The sequence below is a fragment of the Salvia splendens genome, chromosome 9 (genome assembly GCF_004379255.2).
Source record: "Salvia splendens isolate huo1 chromosome 9, SspV2, whole genome shotgun sequence".
Taxonomy (NCBI): Eukaryota; Viridiplantae; Streptophyta; class Magnoliopsida; order Lamiales; family Lamiaceae; genus Salvia; species Salvia splendens.
In genome coordinates this window covers 20,034,817-20,059,976 of record NC_056040.1, presented here as the reverse complement: position 1 = coordinate 20,059,976, position 25,160 = coordinate 20,034,817, and the positions used below count along the sequence as shown (strand labels likewise).

Sequence of the window (25,160 nt, the reverse complement as noted above, 5' to 3'; positions counted from 1 at the left end):
CACATTGAGAGCTCTTGCCTCTTCAATTTCCTCAGTGATAGCTGCTGTGCCATCTCCTTTGTGATTTTCAGATTGCTTTTTCTTCCAAGCAAAACAATTTTGCTTGATGTGTCCTGGTTTCTTACACCAGAAGCAGCTTCTAGATTCCTTTTGATCTCCTTCCTTAGATGATCTTGGCTTCCACTTGTCAGATGGGGGTTTCTTGAATTTGAATTGTTTCTTTGAAGTTGCCTTCACATTGAGGCTTTCAGCAGCTTGATCGATTGGCTTGCTGACACATTTCTGCATTGCCTTCAGCTTTAATGCAGAAAATACCTCCTCCAAAGTCACTTTCGAATCCCTTCCAAGAAGTATTGAGTCTTTGAATTGCTCAAAACTCTGAGGCAGAGCATTCAATAACATCAAAGCTTTATCCTCATCTTTCATGGGATCATCCACACCCTCAAGATCATCTATATACTTTCGAAAATCTTCCAGCTGATCCGCCAGATTCTTGGAGTCAGAAAATCTAAAGTTGAACAATCTTTGCTTGAGATGCAACCTATTGGAGATTGACTTCTCCATATATATTTTCTCCAATTTCTCCCACACTCCCGCGGCATCATCCTCTTTCTGAACCTCCCTCAAGACTCTATCGCTGAGGCACAAGACAATCGAGCTATACGCCTTGTATTCCAGTTCTTGACTTTTCGCCGCATCCATCCCTTGAATCTCTTTCTTGTCCGTCTTGGATTTCACATAATCCCAGACGCCTTGCTGCATCAGAACAGCTCTCATCTTCAATCTCCACAGGCCGAAATCATTTTCGCCGGTGAATTTCTCAACGTCGAACTTTGCGGTAGACATTGTTGAATTCGTCGTCCTTCTTCGATTCCCACAGACGGCGCCAATTTGTAATGCTATCAGATACGCGACTCAATCTTGTTATCACAACGAGATCGATTCCGGAACGAGAAGAACGAACACTTGATATGAAAATGAATAAGCAAAAACCAATTCTTGGAGAGTCAATGGAAATCTTGTGTTTTATTTGTGTGGAAGATTACAAATCTCATGGATGAAAAATTCTCTTTCTTTTTCCACAGCTCGGCTCTATTTAACTAACACTTATCTAACAACTAGTTCAAACCTAACGGCTTTCATTTAAAGCTAACTAACTAGTCGCATCCGACGACGTGCATCAGTTAATAACAACTGTCAACTCCGAACTCGTTTAAGTTCGGCCAACACCGAGCACCAACACCGAACTCGTTTAAGTTCGGCCAACACCGAGCACCAACACCGAGCACTGAGCACCGAGCTCAACACCGAACATTGAGCTCGGTTAATCCCTGAGCACGACTACAAACTCGACCAATCACCGAGCATGATTGCAGTTCGTCAGATCACTGAACAGCATATCGGTCCCTAATCGCCGAACATTATATTGGTAACCGAACTGAACTGATTGTGCAGTTTTGCCCCAATCCTCATAACACTACCAATTTGAAAGAAGTTGATTTGGACATCAACATGGAATGAGCTTTAAACATATTAACGACTTCCCTTACATCGAAGATTGTTTTGGCAATAGTTTGCTCGAACCTCTATTGAAGACATAAGTGTCTATACCGATTAATACTACCAAAGCTTCCTTGATGAAATGGATGTTTAACAGTTCCTTGCACCGATAACTAATACTACCAAAGTTTTTAATGTATTGGATATTTGACATTTCCTTCCATTTTCTATTTTGTTGTCGCATATTTTGGTACGTTATTAAATGACACTTGCATTTTCTATTATGTCGGTGCATACTTTTGTATGGTAAAATGACACTGGAAAAGTTGTTATTCTATGTAATGTACGGTTGCTAAAAAAACTGACTTGACACAACGACTATCACATAACAAATAATTATCCAGGAAAACCCGTTGAATATATTGTTCCCGACTCTAATCCCTACACGGGTAACAATGGCTGCCTATTAATATTAGCAATGGTTAACTATGATTGATGGGATACGGACTAAACAAGCCCAACAGCAGTGACGGCCCATCAGCCCAAAGCCCAAGGACGGCCCATCAGCCCAAAGCCCAAGGAAGAGTATGAGTTCGGCATTACCAAAGAGTTCGGCCTCAGCCTACAGCTCGGTAAAAGCCAACCAATCAAGCTCTCAGATCGGCAACCAAAGCAGTTCGGTCTCAGTAAGAGTTCGGCCTCAGCCTACAGCTCGGCACGAGCCAACCAATCAAGCTCTGCTCTTAGGTCGGCATCAAGCTCTACTCTCAGATCGACAACCAAAGCAGTTCGGTCTCAGTATTCGACCGAACAAGGAGTTAGTGGACCCATACAGGATTTCCACAACTTCCAACACACCCACTGCCACGTGGTGTCAACTCAGGCCACGATCGTAGGCCATGACCTACACTACATCCACGATCTTAGGCCATGACCTACACGACATCCACGACTTAGTGGTGATGCAAGCCACGATCTTAGTTCATTGTATAAATAGAACTTAGATCAGATAGAAAAGGGTTAAGCTCTCTAGAGATAAAACACCATATAGCAAATAGCAAGTTTGTATTTGTAAGCTGTAGAAAACAGATCAAGCAATACAATCTTGCTCTCCCTTCTTCCCGTGGACGTAGATTTACTTCAGTAAATCGAACCACGTAAATTCTTTGTGTCGTGATCTGTATTTTCCTGCATTCACTAACATCAGAAATTCGCGGATTCGCCACTGGCGCCGTCTGTGGGAAACAGAGAACCAAATTTGTGATAAGCGAATTTTTGACCCTTTTTCCACCCCAAAAAAAAAAAAAAAATGCATACCAGATCACACACTACCCGTAATACCGTTCGTGAAAACCATGAGGAAGCTAGTCCAGCCCGCAGGTCCGGAAAACAGCCTCGGGAGACATCTACTTCCAGTTTTCACGATGAAGGAACAAGCCGCTCAAAAGGTCCACACACCGAGTCTTCCCAGCAGCCTGGTTTGAATGAGGCTGTCAAGCTGTTCTTGGCTGAGAAGCAGGATGAGTTCTTAGCCTTCCTGCAAAAGAGCCAACAGCCGAAGACGAAAACGGTAAATTCTCCTTCCTCGTCCAGACATGAAAGTCACTACCGCAGTAGTACCGTGTCTTCCAGGAAGAAGAATCCTCAACCCTGACATGTTCCTGTTCCTCCTCGGTACCGGAATCACAGGAGATCTCCACCTCCTCCATACCGAAGAGATGTCGGGTTCGCCATGTACGGAGCATTGAAGACTCCGTTCTCGGCCGATATCACCCGAACTTCCTTGCCACGGAACTACCGAACTCCGTCAATGACTTATGACGGGTTGGTGGATCCTCATGACTTCCTGGGACGCTATCAGTATAATATGGCGAACCAGGGTCTCAATGAGGTCCATATGTGCAAGCTGTTCCCCGAGCTGCTCATCGGGAACGCCAGCAGGAGGTTCTTTCAGAAAGCGGAAGCCCGGATTACTTCGGCTCAGCTGCTTTCTATACGTCAAGGTCGCGACGAAAAGATCAGCGACTTCCTGACGAGATTCCATAAGGAATGCCTACAAGTAGATAATCTCAATGATCTACTTGTCATTTCGGCATTCCAAAAATGGAATCCGGCCCGGAGCTCTCTACAGAAAGCTCGTGGAATGCAGTCCGCAAACAGCTCAAGAGATGTGGGACATTGCGGACAAGTTTTCTCGTGCCGATGAGGCAGACCGTCGAAAAACGGTCTTTAGACAGCTCATCTAGAGAAGACAAAAAGAAGCCCGATCATAGCGATCAGAGGCTTCCTCGCCGAACACCTTCCCCACCAAAGGAGGGATAGCGGTCATCCGAGGTGATCGAAAAAGAGCAAGTGTGTTCGCAGATTGCGCTTAAAAGTGCCGAGCAATCAGTTCGGCACCATCAAGCATAGCAATCACAGCAGCCGGAGTCAGAGGCAGGCGAAATGACCGAAGTCACACCGGAGCCGAACTCGATGGTGTACGGCACTGAAGCCGTGATTCCGGTTGAGATCGGCATACCCAGTCCCCGAACTCAATTTCTCCTCAGAAATGAATGGTGACGGACTGAGAGCCGAACTAGATCTTGCCGAAGAAAGAAGAGAATTGGCCTGCATAAAAGCAGCCAAGTACAAGGAGCAAGTAGCCCGGTATTTTAACCAAAGGGTGAAAAAGCTGCAATTTCAAGTGGGAGATCTCGTCTTGAGAAACAACGAAGTAAGCCGAGCAGAAAAGCTGGGCGAACTCGAACCCACATTGGAAGGTCCATATCGGGTGTCAGAAGTCCTCGGCAAAGGGTCTTACAAATTGACTCACGTGTCAGGAGCACAAGTACCCCGAACATGGTACGTTTCCAACCTCAAAAGTTTCATTTGTAAGAGACAGTCCGGTCAGTCTGTCTTGAGTTCTGTTCGGTCAATGTGCTTTCTTTGGTTTGCTTGGTCTTTGTTTGTCTCTGTGCGTTTTGTCTGTCTATGTGCGTGTCGTCTCTTACAAATGTTACTGAGGTACCTTGTTCTTCGAAGGCTGATCCCCTTCTTAGAACATATACAAGCCAACGATTGTGAGTCAAAGCTTCTACAGAAGATACAAGACCACAATTCAGCTTAAACAAGCAGTTCGTCTGAAACGAGCTGCAATAAGCCAACGATTGTGAGTCAAAGCTTCTAAAGAGGATACAAGACCACAATTCAGCTTAACAAGCAGTCCGTCTGAAACGAACTGCAACAAGCCAACGACTGTGAGTCCAAGCTTCCACGGAGGATACAAGACCACAATTCGGCTTAAGAAATAAGCACTTCGTCTGAAACGAACTGCAATAAGGGAAAGTCCGATCCACGCGATAAACCTCGCCGAATTAGGACGACCAAGTTCGGTCAAAGAAGTTTACCTCATAAGACCGATGACGACCATGTCTAGTCAAAGAGGTTTACTCCATAAGACCACTTCGGTTAACTGGGAAAGTCCGATCCACGCGATAAAACTCGCCGAATTAGGACAAGGGAAAGTTCGATCCCGGCGACAAAAATCGCCAAATTAGAACACAAAGACGAGTCCGGTCAAAGATGTTTATTTCATCAGACCAAAGACGAGTCCGGTCAAAGATGTTTATTTCATCAGACCCAAGACGAGTCCGGTCAAAGATGTTTATTTCATCAGACCAAAGACGAGTCCGGTCAAAGATGTTTATTTCATCAGACCAAAGACGAGTCCGGTCAAAGATGTTTATTTCATCAGACCAAAGACGAGTCCGGTCAAAGATGTTTATTTCATCAGACCAAGGACCAAGTCCGGTCAAAGAAGTTTACTTCATAAGACCAAGGACCAAGTCCGGTCAAAGAAGTTTACTTCATAAGACCGAGGACAAGTACGATGAAATTTTTCGCTAAGCTGTAAATACAGTGTTAGAAGCGAAAACAAAATTTCATTTTTCAAATCTTGTTCGGCACACAACTCCGCTACCCTACGAGATGGCGTTACGCTATTACAAAGGACTATTCTACTGTCCAGGGTTGCTAAAGTTGAGCCATCTATTCACAAAATCCTCGTGAAGCTGAGTTCGGGCGTTCCAGGCAGCCGCAGAATAAGCAGGTCGACGAGATGCTCTAATCGACCTGCCACCTCTTCTCTGAGCCCGGGAAGCCCTAGCACCTCGGCGGCGAAGAGTCTCTTCACGAAGCATTTGCCGATCTTGCTCACTCATAACCACAGCTCCTCTGCGAACTTCAGTCCGTCCTCGACTTGACGTCTCCGGTTGTCCCTGAGTTCGTTGCTGACTTGGAGTAGGGTTTTGAGCAAGTGAATCAGAGGTTTGAGCTGGAGTACTAGCATCTGTTGGCGGGAAATGCCGGAGGAATCTCTCAATTGAGGGACGCCGGGCAAGAACTATGTCGTACCGAGAAGCCCAGCGCCGCAATGATTTCACGACTTGTTGGCAAGCCGAGCTCTCCAGCGCATTGTTCCTCCGGAGTACATTATATTCCTCCCACAGTTCGTCAACTCGTTCCTGAACTTCTGATATGGTCATTCCCCCGCGCACACGGATGTAATCCTCGTACGCAGTCCTCTCAGCAATGGTCGTATTCAGCTCGGCCTCCAGATCATTCTTATCGGATTCTAAGTCCTTATTATCGGCCTCCAGCTTCACTAAACGAGCCAGAAGCTCGTCATTCTTCGTCTGATCGGCTATAGCTCTTTTCTCAGTTTCGTCTAAAGCCGAAGAGTACAGCCGTTTCCAGTGAAGTATCTCCAGCTCCTTGAGAGTTAAGAATACAAAGCAGCTACGTCAGTTCGGCATTTCAGCTTACCGAGCAGGTAGTAAACCACAACAGGAGTAAGAGAGTACGAAAGGCTAAACGAAGACACAAGAGCAGAAAGAAGAATTTTTTCATTCATAAGAAAAAAAATTTTCTATACAAGGAGGGCTTCAAAGCCATTTTACATAAAGGAAGAAACTAAACTAAGAGAAGGGAGACGAAATCATACTTCGCTAGCTTCGTCTCCGCCTTCTCGGTGAGGTTCAGCTTCCTTCTCCTTATCTGCTTCAGCTTCAGCCTCTGCCTCCTTGCTCTCCCCAGCCTGCTCGGCGCCACCGTAGCCGATCTGCTGCGCCTCCTGATCGGCCTGCTTATCGCCGACCTCTTGCTCCAGCGGCTCGGCCTCACCCTCTCCGTTGTAAGTCGAAGCGGGTGAAACGGGTCCCACGGAGGCAAAGATAGCCTCCAGGTTCTCGTCCCGATCAGCTCGGCAACTCCGGACTCGGTCTGCAGAAAGCAGGACCGAGGACGAAGCGAGCTCCTCAAGGAGCGGCAGATTCTGAAGCCGAGCTGCTATCTCTCGGCTGTACAGAGGCAGCACAACGTCGGCCCCCTGCTCGCCCTTATCGGTAATTAGCCTTACCAGACTACCGACAAAAGCCGAGAACTGGCTGCTCAAAAAGAGTTTCTCCGTGTAAACACGGAGAGCCTCCCCCTGGGCAACCACGGCGGCAGCATCACTCCGTTTCGTCTGCTCTCGCTGGATGACGAGCTGGTTTTTGGCAAACTGAGCTTCATCCTGGGCCGAAATCCTAGCAGCTCTGGCTTTCTCAAAGTTTGCCTCGGCCTGCTCGGCCCGGTGACAAGCAGCCGCCAATTTCCTCTGCATCTCAGCATAGTCATTGGACGCTTTGGAGAGTTCGACGGCGACGAGCTTGGAGAGCATATCGTTCCTCTGAAAATGGATAAAGAAAAAAGTCAACAGAGGGCACCTAAAATACAGGACAGAAGCAAAGCCAAAGAATCAAGAAGACAATTCACCTCGGCGAAGTCCGTGGGCCATAAAAATGGCTCACAGATATGCTCCGAAGGAGGCGCCAAGACCACGTCTTTCTCTGGCGCTCTCGGGGGCTTCTGGGTCTTCCCCTTCCTACTTGCCGAAGTGGACTCCGGCTTCTTTGGATCCGAAGAGGTCTTTTGCCTCTTCGGATTCTTCTCGGCATCAGGCGCCGAGCTGGTAGCCTTCTCTCTCTCCGGCTCCTTGGACTCCGAAGATTTTCGGGTAGCCTTGTTCAGCATGTACACTGCCAAAAAGCAAGAAAGCAAGGTTAGTTTTCTTCGTTAAAGCAGTAGAACATGAAGATAAAGAGAAATCCTCACCCTCGGCCTCTTCGTCCGAAGACGAGATGTCGAGCACGACGTCGCCCTTGACGAGCTCAGACTCCGTGTATTGTTTCCTAACTATGGGAATCTTGTTGAGCTCGCCATCGAGCTCGGTCAACGGTTCTAACCGAGGATGAGGAATCACGGACTTCGGCCCTCTCCAGGGGAAGCCCGGAGCCGCTGTCCTATTATAAAAAAAGAAGCGGTTTTGCCATTTCGGCCACTTGGTTTTGCAGAATGCCCTAAAAGGCTGTAAGGGGATCAAGTAAAACCAAGATCCTTTCCTTTTAAATTGGAAAAAATTAAGGATTGCCCGTAGAGACAGATCCTTATCTAGCCTACGGAGTTCGGCAGCAAAAGCCGACAAGTGCCTCCAAGAATTCGGAGTCACCTGACCTAAAGGGAGTTGAAAAAAATCAAGAAGCTCTACAAAAGGTGGGGGAAGAGGGAAACGAAGCCCGCATTCTAAGCAGGCTTCGTAAACGGTGGCATAACCCTCCGGCGGGTCGTTAGCCCTATGATCATCGTCGGGAACCACCGCCTTCCCCCCGGGAAGAAGATATTTTTCATGTAGAGATATCACGGTGTCCTTACTCAAGACGCTGTGAAAGTATTCTACAGACTTCTCTCCGGACTCTTTCCGGCTAGAAGACCCCTTACCCCCTTTCCTACCGCTACCTAACTCGGAAGAAGAAGAAGAAGACATGGTTCTTACTCTTTGCAAAATCTGAAGAAATTCTGAAGAAATTCTTGAAAGCGGAGAGAAAATTTTTACGCAAAGGAGATAGAGTGCAGAAGGAGCAGTCGCAAAAGTGCTTCAATGATGAAGAAGGGAGGTATTTATCAGATTCGGCGAAGATTTCAAAATCGTCGCACCGTTTCGAATCCCACCTTTTCAGGATTCAACGGCCGGATTTTACTGTCGCATTTAATGCAGTCACGTGCAAGGCGTCAGCCTCCCCCGTACCTTTATCCAGAATGCCGAAGTGACTCGCTTCGCCGAAGTGATTCACTTCGTCTTTCGGGGGGGGGGTAGTGATGGGATACGGACTAAACAAGCCCAACAGCAGTGACGGCCCATCAGCCCAAAGCCCAAGGACGGCCCATCAGCCCAAAGCCCAAGGAAGAGTATGAGTTCGGCATTACCAAAGAGTTCGGCCTCAGCCTACAGCTCGGTAAAAGCCAACCAATCAAGCTCTCAGATCGGCAACCAAAGCAGTTCGGTCTCAGTAAGAGTTCGGCCTCAGCCTACAGCTCGGCACGAGCCAACCAATCAAGCTCTGCTCTTAGGTCGGCATCAAGCTCTACTCTCAGATCGACAACCAAAGCAGTTCGGTCTCAGTATTCGACCGAACAAGGAGTTAGTGGACCCATACAGGATTTCCACAACTTCCAACACACCCACTGCCACGTGGTGTCAACTCAGGCCACGATCGTAGGCCATGACCTACACTACATCCACGATCTTAGGCCATGACCTACACGACATCCACGACTTAGTGGTGATGCAAGCCACGATCTTAGTTCATTGTATAAATAGAACTTAGATCAGATAGAAAAGGGTTAAGCTCTCTAGAGATAAAACACCATATAGCAAATAGCAAGTTTGTATTTGTAAGCTGTAGAAAACAGATCAAGCAATACAATCTTGCTCTCCCTTCTTCCCGTGGACGTAGATTTACTTCAGTAAATCGAACCACGTAAATTCTTTGTGTCGTGATCTGTATTTTCCTGCATTCACTAACATCAGAAATTCGCGGATTCGCCAATGATCATTACAGTTAATACTCATATTTAATGGAATATGCATTTACAATTCTCTACATCCATGTTTTTCATTCCTAATAAAATTACTATTAATTGTCAATCAGTTAATTCATTGCAATTCAAATAGTATAGTGTCTGTTCCAATGCACTTCATATTATTTTAAATTAAAAAAATAATTGAATTTCAACCGTCAACCTCTCAAGATCCACCCCAGTCCCACCCCATCACATCGGACAGTGACGAAGCGCCAACGCCACGAAAATTAATTAAATTTCACCTGACAACCCCTCCACATCCACCCCAATCCCTCAGCAATACATTCAGGGTTCGTTTTGTCGAGGGTATAGGCTGGGTTTGATAAGTTAGTCCTAATATTTCCAACCATTTGGTAGCTTTGACAGCAGTCAGCACGACCCGGGACAAAACCCATGTGACCCGATACTTTTAGCTGGGTCTTGTGGGAAAGAGCTGGTTAATTGACCGGGACAATTTTCAGGGTTTAGGAACCTGCTTTGGAATATGGGCCGTTTTACTGACCAATATTTCCTCTACTATCCCATTTTCCATTTTCTACAATTTAGCTTCTTCCCTCTTCATTGCAGTAGTTTCTCCACCACAGATCTGAGACCAAATTTTGTCTCCACAAATCGACAGATCGAGACCAATATTTCGGCGTCTACAGCATCCGACTCCCATAGGCCTTTTCTCCCCAAAGTTTTTGAGTAGAGGTACTTCTCTCTATATTCCAATAGCTTTTCCAACACAGATCTGAGACCAAAATTTGCCTTCAATAATCGACAGATTGACACGAAGATATCGACGTCTACAACATCCGACTCCCATAGATCATTTTTCAAAGTGTATCGAAGGTACGAAATTATATCTAAATCTTTCTGTCCTTTTTTTTATATAAAATGACTCAAATCTGTACACGAAATTGTGCTTCGGTAATCTTGGAACTTCCCAAACTGATCCACAAATATGTAGTCATGCTTCAGGCTCAAAATTGGGAAATTATTCCAGTTAACTACAAGGGTCACAACTAGATTCCCCAATTCAGTAGATTTGTTTGATTGGGTTTTGTTAGTAAATTAGTTGTCTATAATTCAGATGTGCTACATGTTTGTCAAAATACACAGTTAAAATTGAGTATATTGTTGTTCGATTTATCTATTAGTTTGGTTTCAATGTCAATCGTGTTGCTGATCCAAGTTATTCTGAGAGTGCAGTCCTTAGGTGAAATTATGGCAAGTACAAAGTCAATGAACGAAATGGTTCTTCAAGTAATGTCTGACATTATTAGAGACCATCATTTCGACGTTATCTGTGTTATCCTCATCTACCTTCGAAGTATTAGACGTGGAAGACGTTTCTCTCCTCTCGATCTTAGAAAGAGCTATTCGTATATCCGGCGGATGCCACAACAGGTTCGACACATGAACCGACTCACTGGTGTGAGTGATGTTTCTTGTCTTGAAAATTTGCAAATGGATAGAAACGCTTTTGGGAGGCTGTGTATCAGGCTTCGGCAAACAGGTGATGTAGTAGATGGTCGGTTTGTCACCGTGGAGGAACAGGCTGCCATGATTTTAGGAATCTTGGCCCATCACAAGAAGGTTCGAGTAGTGAAGTTCAACCATTGGAGGTCAGGGTATACAGTTTCAAAGTATGTCCATGTTGTCCTGAGGGCTGTGATTAAGCTTCATCGTACCTTTTGGGTTGTTCCTGAAGCCATGGATGACGATTGCGAGGATCACAAGTGGAAATGGTTCGAGGTACATTACATTTTACAAATTTGAACTGCTGTATCTTTTATGATATGAAATGGAATTGCTTTGTGCAGGGGTGCCTAGGAGCTCTCGACGGCACATACATCAACGTGCAAGTACCAAGTGTTGTTGACAAGCCTCGCTACCGCTCTCGAAAGGGGAAGATTTGCACTAATACCCTAGCCGCTTGTGATCGCAGTATGTGGTTTGTTTACGTTCTGGCCGGATGGGAAACCTCTGTCGGGGATGCTCGTGTCCTAAGGGATGCCGTTATTCGCGAAAATGGCTTCAAAGTACCAAGAGGTATGAAACCATATCAAAGTCAATCAAATTCTTGTACTAACTACATTCCGAATATGACTTTCCATTGTTTACGCTTTGGTAGGAAATTAATATCTTTGTGATAATGGATATGCGAATTGCGAAGGATTCCTAACACCATTTAAAAGTGTCTGATATCATCTCAAAGAATGGGGCCCGGCCGCCGGGGCCCCTCAGAATCCACATGAAATCTTCAATATGAGACACACACGGGCTTACAATGTCATTGAACGTGCATTTACCGTTTTGAAAATGCGATGAGGGATATTAAGGAGTGCTTGTTACTACCCGGTGAAAATTCAAACGCAACTCATTTTAGCTTGTTTCTTCTACATAACTATGCTAGAACAACAATGCCAGTGGATCCACTCGACCAACTCTCCGACGTATATGATGACCAAATAGTCGCTGAATCTGATGACCCCAATGTCCAAGGAGAGTATATCGATTCTGTGGAGCCATCTAATGCTTGGACACAAATGCGAGATGACTTAGCGGGATCCATGTGGGAGGAGGTACTTACAATTTTTTTTCAAAACGTTGTCCAAGTTTAATTTTTTTCAACAACGTGCTAACCTCTCGTACGTATTAACAACTTATGCAGTATGTGAATCGCCATATATAAAGACCACAAACCACCGTTTCTGAAACCATATCTTTAGCTGAGGAGAAGGGACCACGAGCTGCGACCGATTGCACCTATTGCTTGGCAATATATGATCCATGTTGTTCGAGAACTAAAACATAATAGAGTTGTAGTTGAACTAATTGTTGTCGTATTACTTGTTGAACTTAATTATGAATGTATTTCAATGTTTTTATCTTTCCCTCACTGTTGCTACTCTTCATATGCAAAATAGTAGGACATTTTCATTTACAAAAACATACTGGACAATATTATGAGACTATCTTCAAACACACCATGATTAACTAGTGCACAACTCCATGTTTCTATTGAAACATGAAACCAAAATTGCACAACAAAACATGAGCTTAGCCGTTGGGCATTACATAATATTAACTAATAAACTACACCAGTCATGCTACCAAGGAGAAGCTACTAAAGGCCAACATATTCAAGGGCGATGGATATCACCCCGTGGGTTTGGGCTATTCGATGCTTCCGATGAGCCACCGGGAGATAATTTCGGGACAGGCACATGGAAGTTGAGAGGCATTCTACGTGCAAGGGTAGTCTTCATCATGGGTTTTCCTTGAGGGCCTAGCACGTAGTGGATAGCAAGTGGCTTGTTCGAGACTCTCGATCAGATGACTCGACATCTTCGTGGAATAGTTTGCGCCTCACCTTTTCACCGAGCACAGTAGCAGGCGAGTTTACCTCCTCAGAAAAAGGGGGAGTTGCATGATGTGAGGTCGATCACATCGCGACAGGGGATGGTAGTGTCGGATAGCACGACGATCTCTTTAGGGGCATCTACCTTCAACTCTGAGGAGCTCTCCTGCTTCACATCTAGTGGGCCGAAAAGGGTGGTAAGACGACGGTATTCCGGCTCATTTTCGTAGTAATAGGCGGCGGCTAGTGGATGATCCTACACAACATACATGCACGAAACATTAGCTTCAACATTACAAGGTGTTAAATGGAAGCTATTACCTTCATTAGGTGTACCCAGACGCTATCCACAACGTCTACAACCTTCAAGTTAGGATACCGCCATACTCCAGGGGTGGAGACCACCGCATGAAATGTCTCGTACCGGGTCGCGAGGAATTGCACCCTATCCTTCAGGTCTTCGATGCTGAGCTTGATACTCGAAACAGCATCTACTTTCACGCTTGCTACGACTAAAACTTCGTTAGGTATGCTAGGCTGTTCCTCACGTAGCTCTTCCTTCATGCCAACAAGAGTGGCTATGAGTTGATCGTCCAACTCCACAGACCACTTCCCTTTGAAGAAAAATAAAGCTTGCGGCGGAATGTCTATAGTTGAGTTAGAGAATTTTAAGGAATTTACTTGGTGTGGTCCAGTGTGGGTAAAGACAGTATTTATCTTTACTAAAAGTAAGAGGGTCTTCAATTGGTGACTTAACCATATTTAATTCTTTGATTGACTAATATCTACTTCCAACTAAAATGCATCGATGACCTCCATTTATTACCATACCATATCAGAGCAGATCCGTCTATCCCATTCGAAAAAAAGTTGATGTGGGTAGATGGTGGTAGTTAATACCATTGGTTTATGTATTTCATGATATTGGTATGTGAACTTGAAGTTAAGGAGCACATATATCTCATTAATCTCTCAAAGCATCCTCTCCAAAGGCTTCAACACATTGGGAGATCCTTCTTTTCTCGGTTCAGCAACTATGGCTGCAATTCAGCACAACCCCCCCTTTGTGAAGAAGTACCATACTGTAACGCACGCCGAAAGTCTTGTAAGCAGTCTCGGTTGCATTTCGATTCGAGCTCTTCCCCCTTGTATGATTGTTTATTCTGCTGCAATTTGTCATATGAAACTAGTTATTTTGGTTACATTTCATCGGATTCCTCCGCAATGGGTTAGGAGTTATGGATGAACGTGGGAAATGCGCATAACAAAGCGGAATGGTAGAATCCGGGTGAAGCGTGGTTGGAGCCACTTCAAACGAGTTAACAGACTCCAGAAAGGAATGACTTGTTCTTTCTATCTAGTGGACACAGAGGAGGTTCACTTCTATGTCATAATTCAGCCATAACCAACGTCGGTAAACGGGAAGGTATTGCAATCCGAACTACCTATATTTTGAAATCCATGTTCATCTGCATCGTGTGCTAATTTTACTTGTTGTACACATGTTGAATGCTGATCATTTTCATCTGTGAAACTAGTTATTTGGCTATCTAAACAACAACAAAAAACTTAGGTATTTCATTTTGTTTGGTGTTGTATTATTTACGCATCTATCAAATGGATTGGGTCTAGTTAGTGCACAATGTTGACATATGTATGAGCATGCATTTGTATGCATTAGATATCAAGAAGTACCAAGCATTAAGCAAAGCATAAGTCATTAGTTGCGGCCTAGATTGCATACGATATTCACATTATAAAATAGGAAGACACTATATAATGTGTCCATTGCTTGAGGCCTATGTAGTTCGACAAAAGACTAGTACATCCCATCCTAACGACCCACACAAATCACGACCCATCCCATACTAGTTACCCGTGTAATGCTCAAGAGCATGCCAGACATACGGTTGGCGTGCACCCTCCAGCAGACTCATGAAGTAGTCGAGGCGTTCAACCCTAGCAAGTATAGCGTCCGAAGCGATGAACACTTGGGATAGGGTGAGCCCTGGAATAAGACCCATCATATGAAACACCTCCTTCCTTGCCTTAGTCACATCAAACTCATATCCAATGAGAGTTGATAGTCGGTCCAGTCTTGCATTGGTGTCTTCGTGCAGTTTGCCAATCACATCGATAAGACCATCAAGTGCATCACCCCGTTTACGTTTATTTTCACCAGTGCGTTCGCTGTCCACGGCGTTGCTATAGACACTATCGGTCCGGTCGTTAGATGTTCCCTGATCATTCAATCCATCTCCATCGAGCAGATCATCCGATCCTGGCTGGTTGGCATTCGCTCCTCCACTGTACGCCTCACGTGATCCTGAGGCGTACATTTGATTTGCCCGATCAGTATCCTGTGAGTTGTTGCCTGTAGCCCGATCCTTGCTGAAGAAAATCTTCCAGTCATTGTAATATTGCCACGACTTGTAATGAAGAAAACGAGCAGCATTGTCAGCCTGAGACATACGAACAAAGACATTCAGTTGGGAAATCAATGATACCATAACAAATTAACCCAAACAAATATATGAATCGGTAAATAAATGCTAATAAATAAGTGATTGCTAATGATAAAAGTTGCATACAACCTTGATTATTTCAATCCATTGATGCTCGTCACAGTCGATCTTTTAGTCGTCGTGGTTGTTGAACCCAACACCACTCATTTTGCAGTATTGAGGACAAAACAGAGTAAAACTTTTTCCAAGTGTGAAGCTTTGATGAAATATGCAGGCTGACCCTCAAATCAGTGGTCAGGAACCAGCGGCGCATCGATTCTTCCAACTTGAAAAGATATCCCGATCTGAAGCCATTGTCGGACTACCATCCAGTCGCAACCAAATCCTTCAGGGAAGCTATGAAGTGCATCTCCTCCCTGTCGCTCCATGCCCTCCTAGAGCGGTCACCATGGCTCTGGTTCCGCGAGGAACGCCCTCGTCCTATAGCTGACACAAAAATGAGACGAATAAGATTAAAAAACAACGAAAGCCCAACACCATCTAAGTCGGATGAATGAAAATATGGCGTAGCCTGACTACCACCGCCTCCTCCACGCCTGTGCTCGTTGCGCATTGAATCCCCCATTGAATGACTTTCAATTAATGTGGTGGGTGTAATTGAAAACGAATGGTGCCCTGCTATATATCAATGAAAGAATCTTTTTAGATCTGTGAATTTCATTTCCCACCGACATGAATGGAAAATTTCTTTTTAGCGCCTTCTAGGTCATATTGGCGGGGGTTTATTTGGTGTAATGTTGCAGCAGGGTTTCTAGAAGAGGCAAAAGTGTTTTCACAACTAATAAATGGGGACATAAATGACCAAATAAAGTTTATCCAAAATTTTGGAACGAGCTACCATACGTGGGCCATGATAATGTGTTGAGTTATCAGTGCTACAAAAAGGGTGACGCGATATGATAGTATCTATGTCTAATCCACTTCCATAATCCAATTTATTGTCCTAACAGATGATTTCACGTCCCCACTACAAACGCCCCCTCAATCGAATAATTTTGACACTCTATTTTCATGATATTAGAGCATCCACAATGGTGCCCATCCCGGCGGACATCCGGCCGGCGTGCCAAAGTTCTGCGGGGACGTCCGCCATTGTGCAGCGGTGACGCGGATACGGATGTCCGCTGCTGACACCGGAGTTCCGCGGCGTTCCCGGGACATCCGTCGCGACGTCCTTGCGGACGTCCGCCATTGCGTTAACCCCGCGGACACCCCGATTATTTTATACTCCCTCCGTCCCATGCTACTCGCACTTTTCATTTTAGGCCGTAAATTTGGGATTGATTTTTTTGTGTAATTAAAAAAAAAATTTAGGTGTAATGAGACATCACTTAATAAAAGAGCTCTTAACTTAAACTAACATATTAATTAAATGCATTAATTCTAACTTAAATTATAAATAGTGTAAGGACTTTGTGACGAGCCGAAAAGCAAACGTGCGAGTAGCACGGGACGGAGGGAATATATTTTTTTAAAATTCTATAAATGCGGCTCGTTGAACTTCATTTCATTCGCACCACTTGTATTAACGAGTATCTCTCTCTTTTTGCGTTTCTTTTATATATCCAGAATGGCTGGTAGTGGTAGTGGTAGTGGCTTTGGTGCAGGCAGTAGCGGTGCGCGTGGTAGTGGTGGGGGGTATGATGACATAATGAGGCGAATTTATGCACGTGTGCGGGAGGCAGCGGAGAGGGAGATACAGACGGCCTTGGTGCCGGCGGTACCTCGACCCATCCATCGTCGATCTATAGTACCCCGGGACCACCTCGCTGCACACCATCGGTTGTACGAGGATTACTTCGCTCCGGAGCCACGATTTGGGGAGAACATGTTCCGACGACGTTTTAGGATGCATCGTCCGCTCTTTCTGCGTATCGTGGGCGCTTTAGAGGGTCGATACGGGTATTTCAGGGTACGGGATGATGCGGCTGGTAAATCCGGCCACACTCCGATTCAGAAGTCCAATGCCGCAATCAGGCAGCTGGCATACGGAGGCGCGACTGACATGTTCGATGAGTACCTCCACATCGGCGAGACGACTGCCCGCGATTGCCTAAAGTATTTTTGTCAGGTTAGGGAGATATTCGGGGATAGGTATCTTCGGAAGCCTACCCCCGAAGATTGTCAGGCTCTGCTGGATATGCACGGGACTCAGCACGGGTTTTCGGGGATGCTAGGCAGCATAGATTTTATGCATTGGGAGTAGAAGAACTGCCCCGCTGCCTGGAAAGGGGTGTACACTACGAGTTTCAAGGGCAAGAATCCCACGATGATCCTTGAAGCGGTAGCTGACTACCGGCTGTGGATTTGACATGCCTATTTTGGAGTAGCAGGGTCGAACAACGACATCAACCTCCTCCAGTCGTCGCCCCTTTTCAACGACCAGTGCATGGGCGTCGGTCTGGCCGTCAATTCCGTCGCCAACGGCAACCAGCACAACATGGGTTATTATTTGGCTGATGGGATATATCCTATGTTGCCCGTCTTTGTGAAAAGAAGGTATATTTTGCGGGTCGTCAGGAGGCAGCGCGCAAGGATGTGGAGCGGGCATTTGGTGTGCTCCAGGCTCGATGGGCGGCAGTGAAGGGTCCATCACGGCTGTGGTATGCTGACAGCATCGCCGATATGATGTACGCATGTATTATCATGCATAACATGATTGTCGAAGATGAAGGTCCAGCACTGACAGATTGGGCCAATGATGGTGCTGATGCTGCGGGTCCAAGCCACGGCGTGGCCACCGGCAATGTACGTATGGGGATACCCCATGACGAGGTCGAGCGAGTCCGTGCATTTGACGACATGCACCAAAAACAAGCTCATATTCGACTCCAGAACAATATAATTGAAGAAGTATGGCAGCGGAGGGGTCGTCGTTGATGGAATTTGTATTTATTGAAGTGTACTTTTTTTTAGTTTTTATTTGTTGAAATGTACCTTTCTTTTTTTATTTAATGAAATTTTTATTCCGTAAATTGTTTAATTTGGTGAATTTGTGAATTTTAATTATTGTGTGAAGTCCGTCGGGATGTCCTTGGGAATGTTCGCCACTGTGCAGTGGGAAGTCCTTATGACGTGATAGTGCAGTGGGAAATCCTTATGCCGTGGCAGGATGTGTTTTTAGGATGTCCGCGGGGATGTCCGCCCCACTGTAGATGCTCTTAGGAGTATTTGTTTGTGATAACTTGATCTCCAATTTCACGAAATGAACAATACTAACAAAATAGTATTAGGATGCATTGAAGTAAGACAAATGCATTGAAGTAAGACAAATCAACTCCATTCCATTCCAAGTAAATTTGTGTAAAAAATACGTATGAGAAGTTTCGTTCCAACAAAAATAATTTTCAGATTACAGGAGTATAAAAGTTTTGTCAGAAATTAAATTAAAAATAATAGGAATTGAATTGGAATCAACACCAAAAAATTACCTCATCCATTATATAGTAGTATAGTCATTTCCTTTTTTAGTAAAAAGTGAAGTAACACATTTTCTCACTCTTACTTTTCTCTCTCTCATTTTATTTTCTCTAATTTATTAAAATGGAAATGACTACTAAAATGGAACACCCAAAATGAAAAAATGATTCTACTACTATGAAACGGAGCTGAGTACTAACTAAACATATGTGAGCAGTCATGGGTTTACGAGTTTTGAGCAGATATCCCCTATATCTCCCTATTGTCCTAGAGAATCATTCTGGTCTACTTAAGCTTTTACTAAGGATGCCAAAATATCTTAAAGCATTATGTGAAGACGATAAACTCTACTTTTTGAAATGGTGCAAGTAGTTAACTAAAATGTTATTATGCAAATACATGTTTTCAGTCTTTTTAGATAATACTCCCTCCGTCCCGCACTACTCGCACGTATTTCCTTTTTGGGCGTCCCAACTTACTTGCACTATTTCCATTTTTAGTAAAAATTTTCACCTACAGCCGTCATTTTTGACTTTCCTATACACTCATTCCTTAATCTCCGTGCCGAAAAGGAAATGAGCGAGTAGCTCGGGACGGAGGGAGTATATATTTTTTATTGCAACTTCCAATTATCAAACGAGGAAACACATTCTCCAAAAAGTGTTCCAAGTAGTGAAGATTTTGTGCAACCTTGTAGCATCCCGGAAAATTGTGACTTTTTTTTTATTATTTTTATTTGATAGCTTATTTTATTTTACTTAATGTGGATGTTGAATGATAATTTCTTTTGTGGAAATTGAGTCTCTATGTGTTTAAGTTAATTATGTGAAATTAGTTGTTGTGAGTTATGTGAGTTAATGTGATTAAGCTTCCAATGTGTGAATTAACTTAAATGGGATAATGCATAATCATTCTAGCCATTTTATTTGAAATTTTCGGCCCTCCTATTTATTGGAAATAATACTTTCTTTTTTGGATTTAATTAATTGCTTTGGGATATTTATCCAAATTAAATCCAAACCAAATTATCCCTATGCTATTCTACATGATTTTTGACCCCTTGGCCATCCCTTGAGATTTTCGACTTCTCCTAGTAATTAGGAGAATGAATTATTTTGTGGATTTAATTGGTATCTTGTTTGTCTCCTTCCTTGAATTAAAATCCAATTAAATCTTACCATATCTTGTCAAATCTCTCCATATCCTATTTTAATTGTGATTTGACTCTTTCCTTCTTTGAGACCTCATAATTTTCGCCTATATGACCTTCAATTACTTGTGTGATTAATTTATTTGTTACCTATTTTGTGGGAGTCTTTTCCTACAAGAAATTACCAAATTTAAATCCTATTCCTATTTGATTTGAGGATTTAAGTATTTTCCTTGATTTTTCTCATTATACACGCCCCTTTTTATTTCCCCACTTGGAGATGCTTGAATTATTTTGTTACCTTATTTATGAGATACTCAATATCTTTTTACCTATTTTGTGAGTATCTTTCTCTCCAAGTAAATACCAAATAAATATCTATGCTAATTAAATAGCAATTTTCAAAAATTACTCCCCCACATACTACACTCCTATTTTCCTTTTAATGGTGGGATTTATTCATTGACCTCTATTTTATTCTTCCACAATTTTAATTGTTTTATTGTGTGATTTATCCTAGACTATAAATTAAAAGAACCCTAACCCTAGCCCTCATATTTTTGCCTCCCTCTTCTCTCCATACCACACATCTCTCTCTTACTTCCCTTCTCCACCAATCCTTCACCAATTCCTTGTTCTTGCATCATTGTGGAGTTGGAAATTCAAGATTCATCGAAGAATTGCATCATTCGTCATTCCTACCGATTGTTTTTCAAGAGAAATGTATACTTTGATTCATCTTTCTCCTTCTTACCATTGAATCCATGTTTCTTGATCCCCTCATGCATATAGTGAGTGTAGAAATCGTAGATCTAAAAATTGATCGGTTGGGAAGGATGTTTGCATGAGAAATTATGTGTATGTGCATGTATCTATGTGCGTGTGTGAGTTTGTGGATGATTCATTGGTGAATGCTGTGTGTAAATAGGAGAACATGGTTGTGATGTCGTTTTTGAAGCGAGAATATGTGTTGAAAGCATGAATATGTATGTGTGGATGAATGATAGACAAACCCTAGTTTGTAAATGTTGAGCATGAAAACTGTGGTGTTCGGACAGTAGGTTCCGACGAGTGTTTGGCCGACCAAACGATCTTATTTTGGTACGAATTTTTAACTGAGTGAAATTTAAGTGTCTTCTGTGTTGTGTCAAAATTTCAGCCTCTTTTGGCGAAAGACGAACTTTTAACGAATTTTCCAATTGAACTGCGCAGTTCTGCCAGAATCTGTATTCTCGTCCAGTGAGTTTCGTTTTTGATTTGACCGACCTAAAGATGTGATTTTGGTATGAAATTTTTAACTGGATGAACCTTGATGTGTCTACTGTGTGGTTACCAAATTTCAGCTTCAAATGATATCGTAAGGATTTTTAATGATTTTTGCAAAACGACTGCGTTGTTCTGCCAGATTTCTGTCTTGTTGAAATAATCTTGGTTGTCAAGTTTTGAGTGAATACATGATACATGTGTGAATAAGAAACGCATCCTATGATGTGGCTATGTGTTACACGTTGATGTATGCCAAAGGGTTCATATCGTTTATAATGGTGAACGTTGGGATGGGCAATATGAGAAAACGATGAAAGGAACGATAGGGCATGCATGAGTAATGTGTTGATAGAAAACTGATTGTGTTGTATTATGTGGTTATGATGTTGATAAGGGATGTTGTGCGTACGTGGGTACGAAGATCAAGGATTTCAATAAAGTTGCGAACCGTGTTTGTAAGCAATCGAGGTTGGCTTTCTTTACTAAAACTCTTTTACGTTTCAAAATTATGATATTGGAGATATAAGGGTGGTTTAAAGTGTTATGTCATGCCATGATTGTTTTGATGTTGCGATTGTTGTCTGATGCCTAGTTCGTTTGAGCTTGCTCCGTTAGACTATAGGGCTATGTGTGAAACGAATTCGGGTCTGAGTAGGGCCGCAAACCCTATCAGGCTGTGTACACAGGTGGGATCGGGAGCCGTCCTTGCTAGTCGGCCGGTCTCGTGGGCGAATAGTGTGGCCACACTTCGTCGCACTATGGTAAGAGGATGTGATTGATTGATTGTGGAGAAAGTGGGGAGATTCTTTTGACTGGCCAGTCTACGAAAATGTTTTGTGATACTCGATGATATTCTTTTCTAAAATGTTAAAACTCGGGTTCACTATGGTATGGATGACATAACTTTTATCAAATATTTTGGCGTGTGTCCACTGAGTATGTCAAGTACTCAGCCCTGCATATGTTTTCTTTATGTGCAGGTTGAGCGGTGATGTTGCGGCGGATGTTGAGTCGAGCCTTAAGAAATTCCGGATGCGTCGTGTCTTCATACATAGGCGTCTCCCTATGACTCTCTAGACACCTTTATTCCGCTGCCTTGTTTCGAATCGTTCTTGATAAAATCTTTCGTTTTGCTCTACCATACTTTATGACATTAATTACCTTGAGATATTAAACCCGCTGCTTAATTGTTTAATCGATTACAACTTTTCTTTTGAAGTTTTGTTTAAGATGTTGTCTTTCATTATTTTCCCCTTCTTCTTCCCCGCTCCTGAGTCCCTTCCCTAGTCACGATTTTCCCGTCTTTACTATCCTTAGTAAGGGCAGTCATGACAAACCTAAAGGATTTGGACTATGAGATTGCATTACTTTACAAAAAAAAGGAGATTCTTAAAGCAACCAAATCAGGTTATTACATCATAGTGAAAAAGTTATTAGAAATATTCTCCTTCTCGGTATATTTCATGAATGAAAAGGGCCAAAATGTTATTCTACTAGGGTTATACATCGCAATGAGCAAATTTTTAATTTGTTGTATAAATCCGGCAACTTCAGATACGGCACAAATGTGTGTGAAGATTCATTAGGAACCATTTCCACATGGTTGCATGCCTAGGGCCACTACACAAAATGAGCATACTTTTTGGCGCAGCGTTGCAAATGGAACACAAGTTTCAATGGTATGAGGTATGTAATGATGCATATTTTTATACATTAACATGTACAGTATAAACAAAACAAACTGAATATTTATATTATTTTGTTTTTTTATGTGGTTTAGGAAGCATGGCATTTTGTTATTGATCCTAATCTTAGGGCACGAAAAAATAAGAAAAGAGAAACACCGAGTACGATTTTTACAAGAAGTATCAATATATGAAGTTAGAGGTCGAAAAGTTTATGAATGACACTTCAAACTTCTGCTTTATATTAGTGGCATTGAGATAGTTTCTATAGTTTTTATGGCAACAATTACTTATTCAGTCGGCGACCAAGAATCGGGATACCCGATGTTAGCCAAATCAGCAACTTTCGGCGTATTTGTCCTTTCAGACGTTATGTCATTTTTCACATTGATGGCGTCCCTGCTAGTATTTCTCTCTATCATGACCTTATGGTATTCCGAACGTGACTTCATGTATGCACTACCTAAACGGTTGTGATTGGACCTTTTATCACTTTTTCTATCAATTTTATCTTTAGTGATACTCCCTCCGTCCCTGAAAATTTGTCCCAACTTTCCTTTTTCGTCCGTCCCCCAAAATTTGTCCCATTTCACTTTTACCATTTTTGGTAGTGGACCCCATATTCTACTAACTCATTCCTACTCACATTTTATTATAAAACTAATATATAAAAGTCAAGCCCACATTTCACTAACTTTTTCAACCCACTTTCCATTACATTTCTTAAAACCCGTGCCCGGTCAAACTGGGACGAATTTTGGTGGACGGAGGTAGTAATATTTAGCATTGTAGTCCACTTAGAAATTGAGGATAGTTAGTCATTTGGCCAAATCAACAACTTTCGGTGTATATGTCATTTCAGACGTTATGTCATTTTTCACTTCGTTGCGTGCCTGCTAGTATTTCTCTCTATCATGACCTCATCGTATCCCGAACGTGACTTCATGTATGCACTACCTAAACGGTTGTGATTGGACCTTTTATCACTTTTTCTATCAATTTTATCTTCAGTGATAATATTTAGCATTGTAGTCCACTTAGAAATTGGGGATAGTTAGTCATTTGGCCAAATCAACAACTTTCGGTGTATTTGTCATATCAGACGTTATGTCGTTTTTCACGTCGTTGCGTGCCTGCTAGTATTTCTCTCTATCATGACCTCATGGTATCCCGAACGTGACTTCATGTATGCACTGCCTAAACGGTTGTGATTGGACCTTTTATCACTTTTTCTATCAATTTTATCTTCAGTGATAATATTTAGCATCGTAGTCTACTTAGAAATTGGGGATAGTAGGTCATTTGTTCTCTTTACTATATGTATACTTTCTATCATATCGATGTCTTCATTTTTTCTCCTCCATTTCTGGCTTCTCTGTGACATCTTGTGACGCTCCGAATTTCCGTTCCCTTTTATCAAAATAAGTCAAGTTAAATTAGTATAATTAGTTCTTTTTAGAATCCGTGTATCTTGAGTTTGTGGACTATCGTGAAATCTCGACTTGTGAATGAGATGAGTATGTTGTTTTGGAGGACAAATTTCAAAATATTAATGGTAGTATTAAAATGTACTTTGTGAAGGAAATAAAGAAATCCTTGTTGGAGAAATAAAGTGTAAAGATAATTGTTTCAAGGATAAAAGTAAGGGGATACTTTTATTAGAGAAATGTGGAAATACTTTGAGGAAATAGAAATGCAAGAAATATGGTGAATACATATTTTGGAACTACAAACAATTAGAATACACACCTAGACTTACATGTGTGAAAATGACAATACATTCCCATGCTAATCTACATACCACACTTACAAAAATATATGCATACAACCATCTCCTCACAAGATACAAGAACCAAGGAATTGGAGAATGCTATGTTGGGAAGTAGACATGGAGGATGATGTGAGCAAGTTCTATCCTATTCTCACTCTCTCTCTCTCTCTCTCAATTTCTTCATCCCACAAAACTCCAAGGTGAGCAACCCCATGTACCTGCAAGAAAGGTTTCAAGACACAAAAAGGGTATTAGAAGTAAATTACACAAGGAACTAGAGCTTTGGAACTTCACTAAAATAGTAAGATTGCAAAGTCCTTATAATCACACAAGCTGCCAAGGTCCAAGGCTAGGACAAAGAGCAAATACTGTCAAATCTCTCCCCACTTTGGAATGGAAACAATGAGAATATCTAGGTGTCGTCGCCTAAGCTCAAAGGGAGCAAGGTAGATCCTCTCAATCCAAGGCTGAGAATGCAGCCAATAACACACCCAAAATATTTCACAAGAATAAGTGTAAGAGCCTCCACACAAGGGCAAGAAAGTGAGAGAAC

General features: G+C 42.8%; 2 protein-coding genes and 1 long non-coding RNA gene across 4 annotated transcripts; 2 read left to right on the top strand and 1 right to left on the bottom strand.

Moving 5' to 3' along the window:
- Nucleotides 1–9,847: 9,847 nt before the first annotated feature.
- LOC121748690 lies at nucleotides 9,848–12,328 on the top strand. The gene is made up of 6 exons (XM_042143180.1): nucleotides 9,848–10,134; nucleotides 10,208–10,275; nucleotides 10,636–11,181; nucleotides 11,250–11,478; nucleotides 11,561–12,011; nucleotides 12,101–12,328. Exons 3-5 carry the CDS (start codon nucleotides 10,651–10,653, stop codon nucleotides 11,566–11,568), a joined length of 768 nt encoding a protein of 255 aa, XP_041999114.1. The 5' UTR covers nucleotides 9,848–10,134; nucleotides 10,208–10,275; nucleotides 10,636–10,650; the 3' UTR covers nucleotides 11,569–12,011; nucleotides 12,101–12,328.
- Nucleotides 12,329–13,667: 1,339 nt separating this feature from the next.
- On the top strand, nucleotides 13,668–14,430 carry LOC121748713. The gene is made up of 2 exons (XR_006039516.1): nucleotides 13,668–13,895; nucleotides 14,024–14,430. It is a non-coding gene; the product is annotated as an uncharacterized LOC121748713 (long non-coding RNA).
- Nucleotides 14,431–14,491: 61 nt separating this feature from the next.
- LOC121748702 lies at nucleotides 14,492–16,081 on the bottom strand. 2 transcript variants are annotated; one of them, XR_006039505.1, is made up of 3 exons: nucleotides 15,835–16,081; nucleotides 15,385–15,741; nucleotides 14,492–15,252 (listed from the first exon to the last, which is right to left on the bottom strand). XR_006039505.1 is itself a non-coding variant. In XM_042143197.1 (2 exons), the coding sequence occupies exon 2, from the start codon at nucleotides 15,127–15,129 to the stop codon at nucleotides 14,659–14,661; it is 471 nt and encodes a 156-aa protein (XP_041999131.1). In that variant the 5' UTR covers nucleotides 15,130–15,252; nucleotides 15,385–16,079; the 3' UTR covers nucleotides 14,492–14,658. The 2 variants fall into 2 exon arrangements, 1 of the variants encoding a protein (XP_041999131.1); XM_042143197.1 differs by having other exon boundaries at nucleotides 15,385–16,079.
- Nucleotides 16,082–25,160: the final 9,079 nt, after the last annotated feature.

Excerpts from the sequence above, each read along its gene's own strand:
- LOC121748690 (XM_042143180.1), top strand. The coding sequence starts at position 10,651 with ATGGCAAGTACAAAGTCAATGAACGAAATGGTTCTTCAAGTAATGTCT. Across the intron at positions 11,182-11,249 it reads ACAAGTGGAAATGGTTCGAG|GGGTGCCTAGGAGCTCTCGA; the intron begins GTACATTACATT and ends TGCTTTGTGCAG.
- LOC121748702 (XM_042143197.1), bottom strand. The coding sequence starts at position 15,129 with ATGTACGCCTCAGGATCACGTGAGGCGTACAGTGGAGGAGCGAATGCC.